At 39.5% G+C, this 23,333-nt stretch overlaps 1 protein-coding gene across 4 annotated transcripts in view; it reads left to right on the forward strand.

Moving 5' to 3' along the window:
* The window catches only part of SPIRE1 (spire type actin nucleation factor 1), a 126,038-nt gene that overhangs the window by 97,715 nt on the left and 4,990 nt on the right, over nt 1-23,333 (forward strand). The window contains exons 9-16 of one of the 4 annotated variants that reach the window (XM_079300545.1): nt 9,267-9,430; nt 13,620-13,710; nt 14,437-14,579; nt 17,231-17,404; nt 20,716-20,853; nt 21,889-21,959; nt 22,685-22,712; nt 22,801-22,931. In XM_079300545.1, the coding sequence (XP_079156671.1) occupies nt 9,267-9,430; nt 13,620-13,710; nt 14,437-14,579; nt 17,231-17,404; nt 20,716-20,853; nt 21,889-21,959; nt 22,685-22,712; nt 22,801-22,931 (940 nt within the window). The remainder of the gene's footprint in view (nt 1-9,266; nt 9,431-13,619; nt 13,711-14,436; nt 14,580-17,230; nt 17,405-20,715; nt 20,854-21,888; nt 21,960-22,684; nt 22,713-22,800; nt 22,932-23,333) is intronic. The other 3 variants (XM_079300546.1, XM_079300547.1, XM_079300548.1) reach the window with 3 other exon arrangements.

The raw sequence follows: 23,333 nt of genomic DNA on the forward strand, positions 1-23,333 counted from the left end.
ATGTAGGAAGCTTGTAGAAATGTGGAACCACTCCTTACTTCTCTTTCAAACATGCAGTTTCAGTGTTTTAAATTTTCCATGTCTGGGAACTACCACGATATCTCAGGGGCAGCAAACCTGACCTCATAAATCTTTACAGTTTCCAACTGATATAGATGGCACCAAACCCAGTTAGTAAACAATTTCTAAAACTGATGTTAAATTTTGAGCCACTACTGCTTAGTGCTTCTGGACTGATTTCAAGGCATTGCCTCCAAGGAGGGTTACCTGCCTTTTGCTAATTCTTCCCTTTTTGTTAAAGCATTAAATTTTTGTGTTTTAGAACTGGGACAATTCCTTTTAAGTCCAGTGAATTGACTGGATTAAGTGCCACTTTAATGGAAGTGTAAATGTGGATACATGCAAGCTTTTTTCCAAGTATATATTAGCTGCTGGCATGAAGTACTGAAAAGGCCTTTAAGATCATTTTCCTTATGTTGACATGGGAGGTTTCATTCTTTTTCACAATTGGAATGATTGTTACAACTTAAGTTCCTTTTACAAACAAATGTGCTTGTGCAGTTTGGGAACAGAGTAATGTTAGTAGCATTCAGTATGGCACAAATAGATCTGCCATAAAGTTTAAATAACAACTGAATGTAATTAATATTACATGTAAGATAATGAGTTTAAGGGTTGTAACTCTAAGTAGAAACCATGTGGGACACTTGCACCATCTGGACAGAACTATTTGTTGCTATTAAAAAGGAGGAAAAAATAGCACATTACAGTATTCAGGAGCATAAGGTGAGTTTCACTCCTTTTTGCTCAGTTTATGCTGTCAAGAGCATAACTACACCTGGCTATTGGGGTGAGTGGGGGCTGTACTCTTGCAGCTCCTCCTCTGTGATAAGGCTTTACCTGTGGCATGTGTTCCAGAGCCACAGGCTTTGTCCCTCTCTCTACACAACACAACAAAATCGTCAGTGTAAGCCATCGAGACAAATGCAGCCTTGAGGCACTTGTCCTTTTAATTAAAAGCCTGGATTTGTGACTCAAGCAAGTGGAGCTAATGGGACTTGGAGAAAACCTTGTTTCATGTGCAGGTTTTATCAATGTCTCAGCATCAGGTGATAAACACCCTTTAACACCTTCTGCTTTAAGAATTATGTGCCTTTGTGCTAAGTTTGGACAGAAATTTTGATACTGTTTCTGTAGTTATTATCTATGGATAATTTCCAGTTAATGAATACAGAAAAAATTCCCTGACTCCCAAATTTAGCTCTGAGTCAGCCACCTACTGAATGCACCACTTTAAATTATTCTCATGAGCAAAACTTGTCCCAGCACAACCTTTTTATAAACATCTTTTAGGGCAGTGGTAGGTGTGTCTGACAGACCCTTTCTACCAGCTTGCAGGTTGATCACCTGTCAAGTAAAACACATAAGCTGATTTCCATTTTGATGCATTTTTGCACATTCTTGTCACTGGGCTTGGCCTGCCTATCTGGATTAGTGCACTGAAATTTTCAGTTGAAGAATATTTTGAGGGTCTGCTCCCTGAATACACTATTTAATTGGAAATGTAGATAGGTCTTTCCAGAAATGAAGAACTTCTTACCACTTTCTTATCTAACAATAAAATCATCAGAAGCCCAGGAAGAAGAGAATAATACATTTTAAAGGCAAAGTGCACCTAAGGTTTTTAAAAATACCAAGAATCAGTACAAATCAGATTTTGTTTGGCCGTTTTTTCCATGCTCTTCAAGGAAACTGCTTCTCAAGCTTAGCTTGAGTGTCTCTCTTTATTAGTTTAATTACAATCATTGGAGATTATGCTTAAAAAATTAGAAATATCTTTATTTCAGGTCACTGAAGCTTGTGTGAAATGTGGCTTTGTGCTTTCAATTTTTTTCCCAGCTTTGTGTTTCCTCTCTCTTTCTCTCTCTCTCTCTTTCCCTTTTTCCTGTTACTCTTTCATTATAATTTTATTTTAAAATATTATTTTTTAGATATTTGTCTCTTGTTTTGATATTTGATTTATTGAATTCCAAAAATCTTAATTTGCTAGTAATATAATTGCTCTGTTTGCAAGTCCCGTTTATGCTACTGTAGTTTTCAGACTTTGAGCTTCACTACAGTAAAGCAGTAGTATGTCTGACACATTTTGGATTTAAGCAAGGGAGTCCAAAATGTCTCAAGTGGAGTTAATCTTTTGTTTTTGTTACCCTTCTGCTTTTCTAAGAGCTGAATCATTTTCTTTTTTTGTTGTGTTTGTTTCTTTTTTTACAGCGATCCGGCCACTTAGCATGTCTTACAGTTTTGACTTGTCAGGTAAAATGTGCTGCACCACCTGACGTGGTTGTTGTGCTTATTGTGAAATTTGTTCCATCTGTTTGTTGAATTCCCATCTAAGAAAGAAACTTGAAGGGATTCTTCCAAGATATGGTCAGTGAAAATAAAAAATTTAGATAAATTGGTTATTAATACTTACATTTCCCTTGCCACGAAAGGATGCCTAGGTACTGGAAACATCTGCATTTCACCTGAAATACAGAGTGTATTCACCAGAGTGCTGCAATTCTGCTTAAATAAATAAACAAAATAAGGTGGTCCAGAGCTATTCCAAACTCTTAAAAGGATTGCAGAATACAGCATCACCTTCAAGTCTGATTTATGTATTTCTAAATCTGACTTAGGTGTCTTTGCACTCACTTTTTGACTAGACCATCTTTCGCAGTACTTCATTTCTCACCAGGATCCTAAAACTAGCTTTGAACTCATCTACATTTCTAGATTAGATGAAATATACCTATGTATATTGATCTAGAAAGAAACTGTCAGTTCTACAGTGTCTTTAAAGTGAAAGCTTTGTGAGCTATGAAATCAAAGACATTTGCTAACAAAAAGACTAAGCCTTCCTTCTTCACTTGTTAGCACAGTAAGGTTTGCTGGTAATAGCTGGTACAGAGGATCCAAAAGTTGACCCTTCATCAATCATCTAATATAAATTTTCAGGCTCCCTCTGGTGAGCCATAGGACATGCAGCAGCTGTATGAACCTGTTGCCCTTTGAATACAGCAATGTCAGATAGCCTAGTAGCCAGAAAATAATTCATTACTTCCTCATTATACACTAACTTTCCAGGATGATCAGGCCCAAAATTTCCATCATTTATGTTGGAAGTACTCAAAAGCCTCAAAGGTTTGTTGGTGGAGGAGATAGCTAGCTCTCACCTAATTTCCCCTAGGTGACTCCCAGAAAAGTCTCCAAATAATCCATGTTCTTTATACCACCTCCCCTCCTTCCTTTGAGTTACATGTAGACACATGTCATCTAAGACTTTAGCAGAGTTCACATCCTCAGTTTATTCATGCATCCCTTAGCCTCATCTGGTTATTTTTCCCATAGAAAGGCATCATCTGACAGAAATGCTGGCATATTGTGAACTAGAAAGATCATATAGAAGTTTTTGATTACTATAACCTAAAGAATGCAGCATTTATGTAGTATGGGAACACAGTTTGCAAGTGACATATCTGTGAATGTGGCTCCCTGTTCTGACTTAGCCAAGGAAAACAGCCTGCCACTGTTGAGAGGGGAAGAGGGACCCTCTCTGCTCCCACTCCTCCCGAGGCCCTTTCCTAAGCATGTGATTCTCCCACTTCTCTGTGTCAGTCCTGCTCATTTATTCACAAGAGAACCGTGTTAAACTCCTGTAACCCAACAACAAATACTTTTAATATCTCTTTCCACGTTGTTCTACTCTTTCAGTGATTGAAACCTGCCTACTATCTGATCAGATGATCAGAGAGCTGGCTGAGGAGGGCAGCTGATGAGCATGGGTGGAAGGGAGGAAGGAACAGGCTCTGCTGTCAGAGGCGGTGACAAGCTGTTAATGCAGCTCAAGCCTTTTTGTGAAACCTTACACTCGTGGTGTATGGTACAGCTACTGCAGCTGTCTGCTGGGATTCAGATTACATATGTACATGGCATCTATTTTACTCCACTGAAAGCTGCAGGATCCCCAGGGCCTCAGATAGCAGCATAAATAGGCAAACTTAAGTTTTCAAAAAGTATTGCTACTTTCAGATGTGCCAAAAGTTTTAGTTTTAAGAAGACAAAACTGAATATGCCAGTGACCAGCTAAAGGGAAATGTTCAGATCTGTCCTTCTACATGTGTTTGTCTGCTTCTTCTTTTGTCTTTCATTTCTAAGAATTGTGAGACACTGTCATTTGTTTAAATCCAAACCATATTTCGAATCCATTAATTCATAACCATAATGTTTTTATTTTGGAGAAGTAGCTTTAAAAATCTGTACTGTACTTGGATTTGCTGTTTTTGACTGACCACCGAAGAACTCTTCCTGTTTTCTTTATCCATCTCCCAAATGTGATTGGTTTTGTTTTTTCAAGTCATGTGGTTCTCAGCAAGTAGCATCATATGGCGTGACTGAGTGATCTGATAAAGTGTCCTTAGAAGTAAATTCAGGATGATTAAAACATTCCAGTTAGGTAGATGTGAGACACCAGATGAGCAGGACAAGTGAATTAGATGGGTTGGGATATTGATAGTAAGCAGATAAGCAGTAATTTTGGATGCTGTTGCTTTGTGTGCTTTTACTTTTTTCATTATTTTAGAGGCAGAGAGGCTGTGCTGTGCTTTCATTGCTCTTTGCACACACTTGCTTTTTCACTGCTTTCATTGCGCTCTGCTTGATGGAATTGCTGTCACAAAAACCCCACAAACCAGCTGAGAAACAGAAGTGTTTCCTGCTAAGTGCTAAAGGATGGGTGCAGGTTTATATTATTCATGCTGCCTGTGATGGGGAGGATGCAGAATCCTAAGAAGACTTTTGCTGGCACCAAGCCAGTGTTGTTGGTGTGTCACAGTGCCCAGCTCCACATATCTGCCTGCTGTTCTCCTGAAGAGGAGAGGAGGGGCTCCTGGGGTCTCCTTTTTCACTGTTTTTTCCTTTTGGTAAAATAGATGGAACAAGTGTTAGCCACCTGTAGTGAGTTACCTGAGAGGTGCACAGATAACAACTGGGGATCAGGGTAGCCATTACCCATTTCCTCTAATAGAAAACTAGCTGAAAAGCAGCTTCATTTCAATGCAGTGCTGAATGCAGCTCAAAAGATCAGTCATTCCCACTCTTAACACTCCAGTTCTTACCTCAAAGCTGTGTGTATTGCTGCTTTGAAGTTGTTGTTTCAGAAACACTTCGTACATTTTGGGGGGTGGGGGGGAACTGGGAGGTGTGCAGGGAGAGAAAAGGAAACTGAAGCGTTTAACACCGAGGATCATGGGGATTATTACTTTTAGATTATGTCTGTCTCAGACCAATGGGAGGCAAGAACTCCACCAGGTCTTTGTAAACTGTTTAGTTTACATAACACAAGATACATGAGATGCAAACACAGCAAAAAGCTGATTTAGTAGTTCTCAGGTTTGAATTCAATATCTGAAGTCCACTTCAGAAGCACATCTCTGTTGCTTTTATTCAATATGTAATATTTCCCAACATATTATTGACATAATAGCCAGCAAAAAGCAAATGTATAATAATTCTGCAAATCCATTTTAGCTTTCTTTTAAAGTCAGTGTAAAAAATTATAATCCCAAGGAGTACATTTCCTGTAGAGAAGAAAATTCAGGTTTCTGTCGTCACTCTTGACCGAGGAGAGCTGGTTAGGAAGCAGACAGCATATGGCTGGTTACATGACTGCTGAGGTTTGCATGTAATTTGTGGTTTGCTTAATTCCTTGTTTCACAAGAGACATAATCTTACATGTAAATAAAGGCACATTTCATATTATCCTACACTGGGGTTCTTTTTGTCTCCCCCTTCCTAAGACTGGTCAGGGAAGCCCAACACAAGGATCAAGTAATCAAATCAAGACCTTGCCTTCTTTCATTTGCCTCTAGTAATGGCTGCTTAGAGAAAACCTCAAAAGAAACCAAACACATTCTTCCAATTTTCAGGTACTGTTCACTGTATTTGCTGCCTGAAAACACAGAGAAATGACACTCTCCCAGTGTGTCTGACTCTCAAATAAATTCTTAACTTCAGGCTATTACTCACACAAGCCTTTTTTAATACCATTGGAACCATCTTCAAAACATTTAAGTGTTCTATGAACACTAGAGATTGTAAACTATTATCCATTAAAAAAAAATAAATTCTAGGTTTTGTTTCAAAGAATTGGCCAATGATTTCTTCCATCATGTTCACATTTATAAGATTTAGTCTATTTGTTGCTTCTGACTTGTTTGTTCTAAAGAATTTTATCTTCTTTATGACAATGTGCAATTATTTGTCACCTGCTAATGTTTCTGTTGTCTGAACAGATCACTAAAAGAACTTAAACAAACAAATAATTTTTTGGTCTATGTCTGCTAACAGATTCTGGTTTTAATTTTGGAACAAGGCTTTTTTTCTTGAAATCTGTTTGTTGAAACTCAAATGTCATGATCTTTTCCTTAAATTATGGTAATCCATTTATTCACATGAATCCAGTACTGTAAGTCCAAGAACGATAAATCAAACTTAATTGAGCATATGGATTTTATAGATGATTTATATAGATTGTTTTCTAATTTTATTCTTTTTTTATTATTATTCTTTAGTGCTTGCAAGTTGTAAAAACTCCCTGGGTTTTTTTTTCCTCTAGAGAAAAGAATGGTGATAAATAACATTTCCTACTGAAGAAACATTGAAAACAAGTACTATGTTGGATTGTCTTCTTGATTCACCTAAAATTTCTTTGGTATTTCAAGAAGACTTGAATCAACATATGAGCAACTCAGCAATATGTATGAACAACTCGAATATGCCTGACTTTAAATAACAGCTGATTTAGGTTTCCTAGATTGTGACTGGCTGCATAAATTACTTTCAAAATGGACCAGAGATTTCCATTTCTGAGGCCTAAAGAAATTTGGCCTAAATTCCTAGGGGGGGGGGGGGGTGGGAAACAATCAAACAAACAAAAACCACCAGAAAATAATTTTTGGTGTGAAAACACGTTCCATCACCTGCCATAGGGGATGTCTGCTGTGTCCCCTCTTTTCCTTTCCCCAGGCCTGTTGTGTGTGTTACATTTTGGCAGGAGGGCAGTGCTGTTTGCCTTCCCATCATTTACTCTCCAGTGAGTCCAGCAGTGCTAACAGCCCATTCCTCACCCTCCCTACCATCAGGCAGGGGAGTCCCCCCACCCCAGGAGGTTTAGGGGAGAGGGGGCACCCCCTTGGCTGTTGTGTGGGTGGTGCTGGGATGGTCTTCCTTGGACAGTCTGTTGAGGAATTGCCTTGTGCCACCCAAAGACAAATCAGAGGCTTTTCTTGCTCATTTGGGAACTTCTTCAATCAACTACATGCCAGCTGGTTATGAGGTCTCAAGAAGTGTCATTGGCAGCAGGGAGAGGAGGCAGTTTGGGTTTTGTTTTCCTGCTATCCCTTTCCTAAATTGCATTTAGCTGCTGTTAGAGCAGGAATGCATTTGATGTGGGGGAGCCCATGCTGTACTCACAGAAATCTAGGAGGAAAAACCCATGACCCATAAGCCATTGTGGTAGTCAGGACACCCATTAGCAAAGCCTTTGAAGATGGGAGCTAAGGGTTAGAGAGTCTAAGTCTTTGATTGCAGCTCTTTGTAGGAAGGACCTGAAGGCAGTAATAACACTGTAGTACACAGATTCATAGGCCTGGAATGTCACCATTAGTTTAATAGCCCAAATAATTGACTTTTCTTATACTCCCAGTTGAAGATATGATTTATAGAGCAGCTATAATGATCCTTTTTAGATCAGTTTCCAGCATTTAACAATAACCTGGATAATTCCTTAAATTATATATTACATAATTATTATTATATAATATATATTATATAATATAACTTATTCCTCTTCTTAGTTTATTTCAATAGATGCAGTGGTGAGAATGTTGTTAAACAGACCTACTACTGTAACTGTGCTCTGTATAGTCTGTATCTTTGATTTAGCTGGTGCAGGGATGGCTTTATCCATGCAAATGGTGTTGCAGCAGGAGTGACTGTGTCTGTTTATACCAGGGCAACTGTGTAAGTAACTCCAAATGATGTGTGAGTACTTGCATTGTTGGCACTGTGAATATCTGGGTGATATCATTTCCCTGTCATAGTCCTCCCAGTAACCTAAGGTACAAATCTCTTGACCTTCTGTGCCTCTTTTCACCATGTATAAAAATGGGAATAATTACTCTTCATTACCCTAGCCTTGTAATACCTGGAACTACCTTGTTATTACAAGGCTGGGGAAGGAGTCCTATAATTATATGAGTAGAAAAACACATTTGTAGAAAGACCAGCTGCTTAGACATACATGCAAATGGGAGATTAAAAGCTTCTCTTCCTTGTCCCTCCAACGTAATTTTCTTCAGATTGGAATACTGTACTTTGTACTTTTACTGGGATAAAACTGATTTATCAGACCAAACTGCAAGCTTTCCTAAAGTATCAAAGGTTAGATCATTATCTTAATGTCTAAAGCTAAGCTAGGCTAAGCACAGCAGACCCAAAGCTTACATTATCCAAGATGCATCTTCATTGCACACTGGCAGAAATCCTGAGTAATTTTCTCAGTGGAGTTATATCCTTGTAAAAGTCATGTAGATGGAAATAGAGAGGGAGCCTCATGCTTCTGCTGTTCCATGAAGGTCTGACCTCACAGACATATTTTTTAATACAAATGGCCATGCAAGCCTTAGAGTTGTGCATGTGTTTGATGAACACTCATTATTTGCTCAATTTTCATTCCTTCTCTGTATCCTGCAGAATAAAGTGCAATTCTGTCCTCACAGGAAAAACTGGGTTTACTTCATGCTAAACCTCCTAATTTCTATGTGTTGTTTTCTTCAGATTCACTGCAAACCCACTTGCCCAGATATGGTTGTGCATTCTTCTGGTCTTTGTTACATAGTTAATTATAGACTATACCTTGAAGGAGGAATATTTTCGAGTTTAACACAGCCAATTTTTTTAAAGCTGATTGGTGTTGGTCTGAGGTTGGGTTTTAGCATTATGCAATGCTGCTTTTTGCACTGCTTTCATTCTTTCATACTGCTTCTGTACTGCAAGCCATTGCCTGTAATTGTCTGTGCAGTGAATCACTAAAAGTAAAATAACTGCACAGATATAACTATCACAATGATTTTTTCTCCTTTTGTGGGTATTGCCTTAACAGTAAGATTTGAGAAGGCAAAATACCTTTCAGGTGCAAACACCAATTGTTCTTTTTCTTTTGGCAGATGTACCAACGCCAGAGGCTGGAAGGAAATTAGTGGATGGCTCTGTAGTGAACGGTGGCCCAGCAGCACAAGGAAAGCAGAACGGGGCCACACAAGTGACAGTGCAACGCAAGAGACTCCTTAAGGCTCCCACGCTGGCTGAACTTGACAGCTCAGATTCAGAGGTAAAAAATCAGGACACAACTTGCTTCTTGATTTGTCAGAACTGAGTCTTACTTCTGAGCTTGCTGAACTGATCAGATGAGAAGTGACTGTGCAAATTATAATCCCAATTTTCCATGGCTGCTTTGTCAGCCCACAAAACTTCAAAAATACTAGATCAGGCCCCAAAAAGGACAATACTCTTTTGAAAGATTAAAGGGTAATTTTGGCCTTAAACCTGTATTTACTTACTGTCCTAAATGCCCAGTATCTGTCCACAGTGTGTTTATAGCAATTACACTTTTGGGAATTTAGGTAAATACATGGCACCCTTGTGGCACTCATGCAGTAGCTGTCACTAAAGGACTCAGATGTGGGGCTAGGCTCACCATAACAGCAGCAGCTGTGCCGAGGGGGGGTTGCAGTTTGGTGCAGATGTCAGTGCATTAGTTTGCTATATAAAATTGGGAATGAACACCCCAAAAATGTTTCACAGATAGGGGCAAGCAAATACCACTCAGATGGAGAAACAATTTTGAATTAATTCATTCTAAATGAAGAGTTAAATATTTTTAAAAGCATTAGAGGGAGAAAACCTTGAAAAGCTTTTTCTCTTCAAAGCTGCATTATATATGATCCTCAGGAAGCACCAACATTACATCCTCAAGAATGAGCTTTGTCTTCTGGACCAGTAGTGTTATTAATTGAGTTTGGACCTTTCTGAAAGTTAAGCTGTCTGGAAAGCACATGCAGGCAGGCTTTATTCACAGAGGATAATTTTAGCCTGGGGAAAGCAGTCTTCCCTGACTCTTTTTCTCTCTTGTAAATGGGAAAGGAGGGGTTTCCTGACAGGGTGGTTACAAAGGCATCTATGCTGAAAGATAAGGGGCTGGGAAGAAATATATGTGGGGAGAAATTTATCTCTTTGCATACTTGGTGATCTGTGAAAGGTTGGCCCTCTTTAGGGTTATCCTGTGGGTGACTTGTGTGGGTGCATAATTTGTTGCATCTGTTCTGAAAGCAGAAGAGATTTGCATTCTGAGATCACTCATCAGTATTTAAAATTACAATAGAGGCTATATGTGGTTTGTTAATATGAATGAAGCTGGGCAGGATGCAGGAATACTAAGATCTGTCAGTGAGAGTTGGATCTCACAGCCTTGTACCTCTGTGTATCCTGAAGCATCATGCTATTTCACACAGGAAAATGAGCAGAAGTTAGTAAAAGAAAATTATGTAGAGGGAAATGTGAAATGATTCTTGTAGGGACAAGGAAAGGGGAAAAATAAAATGTCCGAACGTGACTATTGATTAGGGAATACTGTGTAGGCAAGCAAAGTGGTATGGAACAAGCTCTGGAACATACAGCAGAAGATAAATTGAAAATAAATCAACCACATCGAGCTGCCACAGAGAAGAGATGCTGCACTAGTTTGAGTCAATAGAAATTGCTGGTGAAGCAACTGAGATGATAAAGATGCTCAGCAGAATACTGGCTGGGGCTCAGGAAGAATGCTAAAGTAGTGAAAATAAGCTGGAGGGAGTTGGGGTGAAGTTTTTCAAGGTGCTGAAGGACATAGAACATTTGAAGAGAGTGAAGATTGCTCTGTCTGAATGTTTTATTTCTTTCCTGAACTTTACTTTGTATGTAACACACAGTAGAGTGTGTGTGTTTTTCTGATTGCTTGTAAATGACTTGGCCACCTCTTTGTTTGCAGTTTGAATTGGGCTTAACCTACTTGGAGTTACTCACTGGAATGAAATTATGACTATGTTGTGCCCTAAATTACAGGCTGGAAATACCTGCACTGCTGAGTTGTGGACCTCCAAATGAGCTGTGATGCAGATGCATTTTCTCCCCCATGCATCCCCTTTGTTCTTTCATTGGTGTTGCAATGCAGGCTATGTCCCAATACTCAGTGTAGCCAGGCAGAGGTGAAAGGCAAGGTCTATTACAGCCCTATGCCTATTTTCTATCAAGGATGAATAATCCAGAAATTGTTCCTTCTTTCTGTCCTTGCTTTTTCTACATCACCACTAAAATCACAGATGCCAAGGGGCGCGGAACAGGAAATGCCATTTTGCTTTGTGTGGCTAAGAGAAGTTGCAATCTAATAGTCACTTTTGATATAGATTTAAAAATTGTCTCTTCCTAATGAAGCTACGGCTACCTGGCCAAAAATCATGTCTTTAATATATTCAGATGATTTAAGGTAAAGCCTTTAAAGCTGCAGCATTCTCAGTAACTAAATTTCTAATTGCTTGGCACTCCAGACCTGCAGAGTCCTGTTGGGTTGATCCAACCTCAAATGTAAAATGTCAGATAGTCTACAATAATAGTCAACAGTTGCTGTGTAGGTATGGAGGAATTCATGCAGGACCCCCTACACAAGTTCATCAGGACTTCCTACACAAGATTTCATTCTTTAAAAAAAAGCCCTCTATGTTTGAGAAATTGTAGAACAGCAATAGCATTGTCAGTGCACTTCTGTGTTTATGCACAGAAGATGTAATTTGAAATGACAAATCCAGAATACCTGTTGTCTAAGTAAGATTTTATGTCCAATTTAACTTCCTCCTGGCTTCCATTTTCCCTATCTTGGTTTATGCTTGTTATTTTTCACACTTAGCCACTGACTCCAACAGTTTATTCTTTAGAACAGCAAAAGAGAAGCTTAGCTCATTAGCTTCTCCAGCAGTGGTAAACTTGTCTTCCACTCAGAACAATCTGACTCTACAAAGTAAAAAGTTGAATAGTTCCCATTGTACAGGGCTATTCTCCTTCTCAACATTTAAATATTTTACTCTAAACTTGTGAACACTGTTGCACACCTTGTAAAGAACAGTGCATCCAATTGTCATGCAAGTTCTCACTGGTCTTTTAAGGCAACCATGCAGCAATATGCAGAGCTGTCTGAGCCAGCTCTGGAGCTGAGCTGTGCTGGTTTCTGCAACTAAAACAGCTGATGTAGCTCAATGTGCTGCTCAAGCTTCCTTACAAGTTTCCCATCACAAGTGTTTTGTGGAGTGACAATTGAAATGTTAAAGTGAATATACTGTTTTGGCCTGTGAGCTGGTTTGAGACCCCTTGCAAAGTACTGTGTTGTGGCAAATAGGTGAGAACAGTGTCCTTGCATACAGCACCTACCCTTGGACAAAGCCTAAAGGAGAGATCACCTGATGGGAATTTGTAGAGGCCTGTGTCCTGTGATGCGTGGTGCTCATTGAGGTGATCCTGCCAGCTTTTCTTTCCAGCTTGCTGTTACCAAAGAAGGCAATCTTTCAGCCAGTGGAGATTTTCAGCTAAGGAAATCTGTGAGAGAGAAGCTCAGCCACTTGCTGGATTTTAGGGCAGGTCACTTGTTTGATCTGTAAATCTAGACAGCCTAAATGATGTTAATTCTTTTTGGTTCAAAGCATTCACATTAGAGGTAAAGAGCGTTCAAGCTCAGTCCTTCAGCACTCTTCATTTGGGAGGCTTCTGTGATGATCTGTTTCTTTGCTGGTATCCAGTGGTTGAAGAGAGGCTTTAAGTGACAGCAAAGGATGTAATAATTTGGGTGGCATAAAGCTTTAGACAGCTGAGAGGTGTTTAGTCAAAGCCCATTTCACTTTCCTTCATCTTGCAGGAGTTGCTCCTGGCTGTTGAGAAGAAGCATGCTGATACTGTGAATGAGATTTCTTTTAAATACAGAAGGAAGGAGAAACACACCAGGATTGGGAATTAGGGAACAGTGCAGTCAAATTCAGTTTAATATCTCTACACCTGAGTCACTTGTGTGAGTGGCTGTCATTCCTTTGGAGACCAGAGAAATCTAAGTGCTAATTCCTTGTTAGCATGAAATACAAAGCCGAGTTAACATATCTGCTGTAAGTGCAAATACCTAAAAGTCTTTGAATACAAGGAAAATTAACAGTTTGCAGTGATTTATGCACCTCTCTTCTGTTCTTGGTCTTTCATGCAGTAGTTAAATACACTGAGTTCAAGTAACATACCATTTATTTCACTTTCTAAAAAATCTGAGCACTGAAAATTCTCTTTGCTCAGTATTGTGCAAAGTCAATGTTTTTCTCAGGACTTCTTCTAGGACTTTGAGAGACTGAAGGGTCCAAAATATCTTTGATAGCTTGTGGTTTCTGTGTGCTAAAAAGCAGTAGGAGAACTAAACCCAGTTCCTGAGGAATTCTGTTTCTTTCCCTCTTGACACACAGGAGGAATCCGTGCACAAATCAGGAAGTAGCAGCAGCATCTCCCCCTCACAAGTGGAAGATCCCTCTCAAGAAGGCACCAGCAGCAGAAAGAGTGAGTTATGAGAGAGCTCAATGGCTGCTTTTACTCAACTCTGTTGACTTCTGTGCTATGAACTTTGCCTCAAAGTTACATGGAAAGCTGAAGCTGGGTGTTGTTAATGGAACTAAAGCTAACCCTGCTGGTCAAGTATCATAAACAATTGGAAGGCATTAGCCTCCACTCTGGGTGGATATCTCTGTGAAACAGAAGATTTCATCCTTGAAGTTACTGTAAGACTGTAGAGGAAGTCACAAATGAATGGAGGGGATAGCTTAGCTATCCTCATCCTATAAAATAATTTGTTGCCACAGAAGCATTTTCTAACCTAAGACCAATTCAAATGTTTCCTCCATCTCTGCCACTGTGGCAATGTTTGAAAGATACTCAGCAATCACCAGTATTTCTTATAAATACTGGAAAGAGGGCATGATCTGTTTTGGGTTTTTTTCAGGCACAGTTATTGCCTATTTTACTGTGTAACAATATTTTTCATTTGTTTCAAAGAGTTTCAGTTTCATTGGGAAGGTTTTGTGATGAGCTGTGTAATGTATACACGTTTTCTGTGCATGATGGTGAAATAAGTAGAATAACATCCTGAAACACCTCAGTATGGGTATGTAACTTCAGCCACCAGCAGTAGGAATACTAGCAAATCAGTGGCTGAATTAAGTACTGAGCAATGCTTTCCAACAGTCTCTTGTAGAAGAACTAACATTTTTGCACTGATTGAATCCTTAGTGCCTCCAAAGTTCTTGCCCATATCGTCCACGCCGCAGCCCGAGAGACGGCAGCCGCCTCAGAGGAGACACTCCATTGAAAAGGAAACACCAACCAATGTGAGACAGTTCCTACCCCCTTCAAAACAGAGCTCCAGGTCACTTGTAAGTGGAGGGGGTGGTAGGAGAGAGAAAAAGAGGAATGCTAAGAGTATAATGAAAATTAAATCTTGGCTTCAGTGTGATTAGAACGTGGCCCAAAGAAAACTCCAACATTCAGAAACAGCTCTTGGCTACTAAAGGTGTTTTGAAATCAAGATCTGAACTTTGTCTCTCTAACGTATTTATCCAAAATCCCAGGTACAGGTGCCTCAGAAAACATTTGCACTGTGATTAGGACTCCGGGTAAACCACGTGTCTTGATTTTTGTTTCAGAATGTTACCGAAACAGATGAACTTCACCTTACTGATATTCCACTTGAATAGAGACAATTCCAAAGCAATGGGTCTATTTTGGTATTTGGGGGATTTTTTTTAGTTGTTGGAAATATTGCAGTTAATGACTGGCTGAATGGAATTATTTCTTCCCACCTTAAAAGCTTGCTGGGTAATGTTTATACATATGAAAGCTCTTTCAGTAATCCAAATCAAGGTTTGTCTGTGTTGCTTTGTTGAAGTTACTGAGGCAAAAACCTGTATTACTGCTTGAAAAGAAAGTACAGTGCATTTGATCAATTAGCTTTAATTGAGAACTGTTTTCCAGCAGAGTACAAACAGCAAAGGGTATGAAATCCTGGTTCGTTTATGCTGACATACTGATTAGTGCTTTGTAATTTCATGCAGGATATGTTCCTTGTCTCTTTTCCTACCAGCAGGGTTTCAAAGTGTGCCCCATGAGGTGCTGGTGAACAGAGTAATCAATAAACATGTTCGAGTTTTGAAAGGAAGGGAATATTCACTTGCCCTGTCTTGTAGAGCAGTGGTATTAAAGGGCTTTGAAGAGCATTTTGGTCGGCCCAAGAGATGACAGCCAGAATCCAAACCTATTAGATGATGAAGCTGATCAGTTATAGGAAAAATACCTCCAAATATTCCCACAACAGGCTTTTCCTTTTCAGAGATCTGCTGGATTTTATTACATCCTTCCAAGTAGAATGTAGTTTCTTATTCCAGGTGCAGGTCAGGTAGTAACATGTTGATAAATGCACAGCCCATGTGGACATCTCCTGCCACAGTGAACTTGGAGCAGGATGTATTGCAGCAGAGCCATGCTGAAGGGCTCCTTCAGCACGTGCTTGAAGTCACTGTCACATGAAATGGGTTGCTCTGTCACTTCCTGCTTCATTCACTGTATGTAGGAACCCAGACTTCGTTTTCTGGTAAGCCCAGTGTCATTCACAGACATATACTTCGAAGGGAGGATGGGAGAAAGCATCCTATGTTATACTGAGACATTTGCTCCATCACACTTTGTGTATCTGAGTGTGCTACATTGTTATGTTAATCTCATGTACTTCATGCATGAGGATCATGCAATTTAAAATCTTATATGAGTCTGTTATTTTAAACGGGTCAACCAAGTTCTTACCAGGATCTTCTTGACCACATACATACTCTGTCAGTCTGTTCATTGACATAGGCCTAGAAAAATACATTAAAAATAAAACTATTGCAGAAAAACTAATTCAATTATTCTGTTCCCCCTGAAAAATACTAAAGGAAAAGGGAGAAGAAGCCATTAGATAAGTCAGGCTAATTTGGGAACAGATGGGAATGGTTTTACTAGTTTCTTTTGTGCTTAGGGGGATTTTTTGTTGGTTGGTTTTTTTTGGTTTTTTTTTTAATTATTTTTATTTTTGTTTTTAAATCCCTAGAGAACAGTCACCTAGCTTGGTTTTGACTTTGAAGTGAAAAAGAAGGAAACCGGTAGTGAAATGATGTTCTGTTAATAAGAATCTGTTTTATTTGATGCTTTGAGACCTAATTCTTTAACTTGGCAATAGTGCCCTCTAGGGTGTAGCAGACACTTCCCTCAACACTCTTGTTTTTCATTTTGGAGATGTGTTGTGGTGTGCTGGCAGTGGCCCAGTTCCACACATTGGCTTTCTGCAGCTCTCTCCTTGCCAGAGGGTCACCAGCTTCTTCCAGCGGCTGTGCCAGATGTTGCACCTGTGAAACTGCCATTGCCAGAGTGAATGCTTCTCAATAACTGCAGAGCATTAGTTATTTTTTATTTAACCTCACACTTCTTTAGCACTTCCTCCAGGATTGATGGAGGTCATTTCTTATCATCAGCTCCTGTGACCCTGGTTTCTCTCCAAGGTGAAAGAGGCCTTGTCAGCAAATAGCTGTCAATGCCAGTGAAACCAGGCAGGGGTTTGCTACAGTCTCCTAGCAGGATTAGCAAGAAACTGCTCTGTCTTGCATACTAATGATGGTTTTGTGAACTGGCATCTCATCAGACAGAAGTAGTTAGGTCCAAGTAGGTGGGGAGGGGAAACAAACTTGGAAAAGTGCCAAACGCTGTCCTTTTTACATGTCACCCTGCCACTGCTATATGGAAAAGCAGGGTGGCTCTGTGATTTTGGAGGGGGGGGGGGGTCAGCCCTGGTGGTTGCTGTAGTGAGCTGATTTGATGCTTAATCAGTGAGATCAATTCAGTGTCCCGAGATTTACATGTGGGTGCCTTTGCAGTCTGTTTGCTTTTTAAATTATTATTTTTATTATAATTTCTTTTTTTCATGACCCAGGGGACCAAACCTAATGGTTTCATTTATACACAGCATTCGCTTCTCTGCTTCCTATCTATTGTTCAGGTTCCTAGGATAACCAGTTTATTTCCAAGGATGACTTTCAGACCACTTTTTGCAACTATGCAAACAGCTTCTCTGCTCAGCTCTCATCCCGTTGAAGCAGCCATGTGTGGGGTGGCAGGGGCTATGTACTATCTCTGTGAGAGAGCTTTTGCCAGCAGGTGGAAACCCCCAAAGGTTTGCCTCTTTTTGCTGGCTTTGGAAATCACCTTCACCAGCATGTTCCCTCCTAGGGGAGCACTTCCTCAGCTGTGGCAAGAATTACAGCTTAGGCTGGGACATTGCACCTGACTGACTTTGATTTCAATGTGTGTAGGATATTTGTGTGTCTTCAATCACCTCACGGGGAAAAGAAATCAGTTCTGAAAGGACAGCAAACTAAAAATGCAACATCACCAGATTATCAATGGGACAGACCTTTAATATTACAGCACATGAAGATCCTGAAGCAAAAATCCAGCAAAACTATTGTGATCCTTGGACTGTTGAAAAGAATAAGGTTTTATGTTTCTCCCAAGGTACACTACGTAGAATGGGAGGGCATTTGCAATCTGCTTTACTTGAAAACTTACATATTGTTTTGGTCCTCAGCACACTCATGTATCAGAACTTGCAGAATAGCTCATATCCATCTATTAGGGAAGGCAAATCCACTGTAAAGAAAATGTAATTAACTTACCCCTCTGTTAATTTAATTTTATTAATTTAATTTTTCTTTCATTTCGGTGTCCCAATCAGTAAGTGGAAGGGTGAAACCTCTTGTAGGAGAGTTTATAGTTGAGATACCCAGCTGACCTTTTAGAAACTTTTAGTCTGCAAAATGAGCAAGAGTTTAGAGTGCTTGACTAATTGTGAATTGCAGAATTTAGAGGCCACTCCGGCACTCATTCATTTTGCAATTTACTAATGCAACTCATTTGAATGTCTAGTGACATCCTTTAATGAGAAGAAGGAATACATTAGAGTAAAAATGTGTTAGTCATAAGAACCTATTAGGTGTACACTGAGAATGACCTACAAAGCACATTATGGATATGCAATTCTTACTACCTGCTTTTCCTGCATAAAAAAATGATACCTACACACCTTAAGGTATAGTGTTTATAAGATGATTGCAAGTCAGTGTTAAACTAGTCCCCAAGAGGATTATGGAAACTTCAAGTTCAAAATAGTATTTTTGAATAATATTTTTCTCCTTTAAAAGTACTGGCCTGTGTTTAATATTAAAAAGGATATTGAGAATAATTCTGGAAAATCAAGACCATTCAAACCACATTTTGTCTTTACTGTGTACTGTCATATGTGAGTATTGTGGAGAGTACTCTCACTTGGAGCTGCTGAATTTGGGTGCAGCTATTGTTGGAAGTTTGAGCAATAACTCCAAAGTGTCATTGTTCAATGAAGTTTAGCCAGTGCTTAGCAAATTTAATTAATTTCAATGCCTTAGAGGTAGTGTAGAAACAAAAGATTTTCTTGTGTACTTATTTATATTCTGAAAAGGGAAAAAAAAAACCCAAGCAGTTTTCTGAAATTGGATTATTTATCTTTCATTTAATGTTGCATTAACATTTTGTTGTCCTTGTGTAACCACTGGAATTAAAACATTAGCATTTAAACATGTGAATATTTTCTATGTTTCCCCTGCTGCCTGCTGGCTATTTCTATTTTAATGCTATTCATTTTCGATTGGTACGACAAGAGGCCCACACTATTCATTCCCCTAGTACGTGCTCCACACCTATAGCAGACCAGCAGAATCTCTTCAAAGGAGCAATATTCCCCGAGTCATCGTTCTGTAACTGGGAATGGGCGGTCATGAGGGGGAAGGAAGAGCTTCAAGTAAGAACTGTATTTCAAAAGGACTTCAAGCTCTGGTTGATTGCAAGCATTGAGTCGGCCCCATTGAGCTGGGGTAGTTTCCCTCAGTCTCCCACGATGCAGACAGGCTCGGGGGGTTTGCTGGCATTGTGTGCATCCCGCTTTCCCACCCACTTCCTCTGCCATCCGCCCCAGCCTTCAGCCGTGCCTTCCCCATGGCAAGGCAGTTGCTATGGGAAGAACCCAGAGAGAAACGCTGAGAGCTGCTGCTTAGCCCTAAAGTTGCTCATAAGGAACAGAAGATACTTTGTTTTGACCATGCAGTTTTGCACCTCAGAGCAAATTGCAGCTGCTTTTGATGTAATTTGTTTTTTCCAGAAAACTAGTGTTCCATATCCCAAAGGTTTAGCTGACAAATCTAACAAAGTTAACTCAATTCTAGTCTTTTGTGGGGTACCCTAAACAGAGTGAAGTTTCTTTGTGTTCCCTTTCTAGATAGGTAAGACAACAGTTTTTAAAAATGTGGTGGTTCCTAAATGCTAATGTTTGCCAGGTCTGCAACGTAGAAAGATTTTCTTTTTAATCTGATGGAAAGACAGAACAGACCTCTGAGTACATGGAAATGGAGCATTTCCGTACTAATCCGATTCATCACTTCAATTTGTAAACGAGATCTCCAAACTGTCAGCCACGTCTTTGTGTATGCAGGAGAAATTTCCTTCGTTTATTCAGAGAGCATTGCCTGTCATTGTCATTACTGCACAGTAGCCCCTCTGGGCTGACTGAAAAGGTTCACTAAGCATTAAGCAATGGGAGTTCCCACAGAGGTTTCTGTCTTTCTTTTGGAAATGTATAATCAACTACTGGGCTAGATTACAAATTGGGTTGGTGCTTTTTATTCCCTGGTACCGAATTCAGGAGTTCTGCACTCAATATTCTCCTAAATGGTGCAACACAGAACAGATGCAAAATTTTGTAAGTGGAAAGTTGTGCTGTTAATTCTCTATTTAAGTCTCTACCATTTATAATGCAACACTGGGTAACCAGTTCACCTGCTTGATACTGGAATGTTATTTCATAAAGCTTAAATTGCTGCTGTTACTTTCTGGAGCAGAAAGGAGAACTTTTCTGCCTGAACTGATATAACTTTTTGTAGTCTTGGTGTGATTCTGATCACGTGAACATCAAGATGTGGTACCACTGAATAAAAATTTCTGCTAGAATGGGCTACTAACAACTTTCCTTGGCCACTCTGGGCATCACGAAATCACAGAGAATTTATTTGATGTATACCTCAAACAGTATACATAAAATAATGCCGTCTACCATATTACTTTTTCCCTTTCAAATTATAAATCTGAATGTTGATTGGCTTGAAACAAATGTTCATAATAAAAGACAAATGGGGAGAAGGGTCAAGTGATTTGAGGAGGAAAGATGAAGAAAACTGCCATTGTTGTGAAGGCTGAACAAAAGACCATTTGCATCACACTTATGCAGCTTCCAGTGGTTTGGCACTCATGTGATGCCCATGAATGAGCCAGTGCTATTCCAGTTTGATGGGAGAAACTCCCTGTTTCTGGAGTTACTAACCAGGTGGCTGGTTGTTGAGGTTGAACTCTGGAGGAAGCCATCTGTCTTTGAAATAATATGGGGTTGTTGGCTTCCAGGAGGAGTTCTGTTACCCCGTGGAATGCCTGGCTCTGACAGTGGAGGAGGTGATGCACATCCGTCAGGTGCTTGTGAAGGCGGAGCTGGAGAAGTACCAGCAGTATAAAGATGTCTACACTGCTCTCAAGAAAGGAAAGGTAGGGCTGAGTCTGGGGGACTCTGAAGGGTACTGAGGGAGGCCAGTTGCACAAGCCTCCCATTTGCACATTTGTTTCTTACCCTCTGTAAGAGTTATCCACCAAACATCCTCCCAAATGGGTCAACACATGTCAACTTGCTCGAATGATGTCCAGAAACACCAAAACTTCGTGGAAATTCCTTGTTTGTTCAGATTGTCTATAAAAATGCAGTAGTGTTTGCAATTATGAGAGTGTATCTGTATGTGTCTGGTTTGAACTTCATTGACTGAGGTGGTTTCTGTTCCCATGTCTTCTGCAGGTTTGGTTACCTTTTATGTTCCAGGAAACAGAATTACAGGTAGCAATAGAAAACTACAAGTTCTTTATATATGAATCCTTACTATCAAGCACAGAGGGAATTAAAGCTTCAGAGAAATGATGCAACATGTGACCCTAGAAGGAGGTTTAATATTAGAGACCCCTTAACTAATGCATTTTTCTTAAACTGCAGATTGGAGATTGGTACTTCTCAGAAGCAGCAGCATCTTTTTCTCCCACTTTTGATTTGTGCTTCTTGGACCCTTTTAGGAAGTCTATTTTGAGTTCACTGTGTATTTTATCTACAGACCTTGTGTCTAGTGTGCAGATTTATTTTAAAGGTTTAATACATTGAAGGCAGAGGAACAAGAATCAAATAATGTCATTCATTAGATTCAGCTTTTGCCTGTTGTCATGATGTATAAAGGTTTCGTCAAATCTCAAAGTAGGTTGAGGTGGAGTAATTATTTTACTCCACTATTAATATTGTTTGCTTTTATTTTTAACCAAAGTTATCTAGTTAATGGGCAAGTATTTAGTTTAGGCAAAACAATTAAAGTCCTAACTCTAATTATATGAAGATACAATTCATGTTCTCAATATCATCTTATAAGTACAGACCCCAGAACTGGATGTAGCACTGCCACTGTGACCTTGGCAACAGCAACTGGTCAATGAAGTCATCACTGTCTGGGACTTTGCTTAACACTGTGGATTCCTCTGTTCTTCCTCTAGCTCTGCTTTTGCTGTCGAACAAGAAGGTTTTCTTTCTTTACCTGGTCTTACACTTGTCAGTTCTGCAAAAGGTAAATATTTTATGTCTGTTAATAAATAAGTACAATTTCATAGGGAAAATGATTGATTTATACATTAGAATCCTCACAAATTTCTGCTGCATACTGTTGGTTGGGTTTATTTCTATAACAGTCTGTGTTACAAAAAATTATGCAGAAACATTTCATTTGTAAGTGACTAAATTGCTTCCTTGGACTGAAACTTTTGACTCAAATTGAGAGAAACATCTCTTTTTTATGCTTATGAGAAATCAAGATGAAATTTACTCAGACTCCCTACTCAACAGTTCTATAACCTCTGTGTATGGGGAAAACATTTCAAGGCAATTTACTTTTTGGGCTATTTTTTGACTATTGGGGCAGGGGATATGCAAGAAGGAATATTTGAAGGCAAAATTATAAATTTGAAGTTAACAGTGAGACAGTAAGTTAGAAGATCTATGTAATCACTGAGTTTTTGTCTCACTTACCAGAAGAAGTTTCTTTAGAGGAAAACCAGCTAATTTATCTTTTTTGCCTCCTTATTTTTAAATTAAGGTGTAGTTCAGCATTTCTTCATGGTTCTGGCTTCTTGTTGTAATTGAATTTACCATTCTGAAGAAGCTTTAAAAATAAAAATGCTTGTTTAAGGGGAGGATGGAAGGAGGTGGGTTTCTCTAACTCCTGAAATTCCTTATTTTCGATTTAAACATAATTTTTCCCAAAGGATTGATTCATGCTCTTGGTTTTTTACACAGGCCTGTATGCTCACAGTGTTGCAAAAAAGTAAGTAAGGAACCTTCTGTTTCGAGCCTTTCTAAAGCGCTGCGATCTTTGTAACGATGCTGCACGTGCCTTGTGCTGTTCCCAACAGATGCGGCTGCCATCGAAGCCATACTCCACCCTTCCCATCTTCTCCCTGGGACCTTCAACCTTGCAAAGGGGAGAAAGCTTCATGAGGCCAGAGAAACCCTCTACCAGTCACCACCACTCCCTGCGGAGCAGGTGAGAGACAGCCTGGCCTCACTCGTGTTGTGCAAATGTTCCCCAAATGTTTCATGCTGGGTTATCAATCATGAAGATGCTGCTCACCTGTTTTGTAGTTTGTTTCTAATGTTTCTAATGCCTGCAGCCTGAAAAGTCAGGTCTTTTCTAGTCATTGCTTTGATTTACAGAAATAGCAACCTAACAGTGTCTTAAACCTTTTCATTACAGCTGAAAAATAATGAGTGTCTGGGACAACTGTGTTCTGTAGGACCTCTGAGAAAATTAACATGCCTTTTTCTGGTGTGAATGGACTCTCTGGAGATAAATCTTGCAGGGTGAAATCACCCACCGAATGAGAATTCAATGATGTCCAGTGCTTGGATTTATCTTCTTTTCTGTTAATTTTTCTTACTCCAATTT

The sequence above is a fragment of the Erithacus rubecula genome (genome assembly GCF_903797595.1).
Source record: "Erithacus rubecula genome assembly, chromosome: 3".
NCBI lineage: Eukaryota > Metazoa > Chordata > Aves > Passeriformes > Muscicapidae > Erithacus > Erithacus rubecula.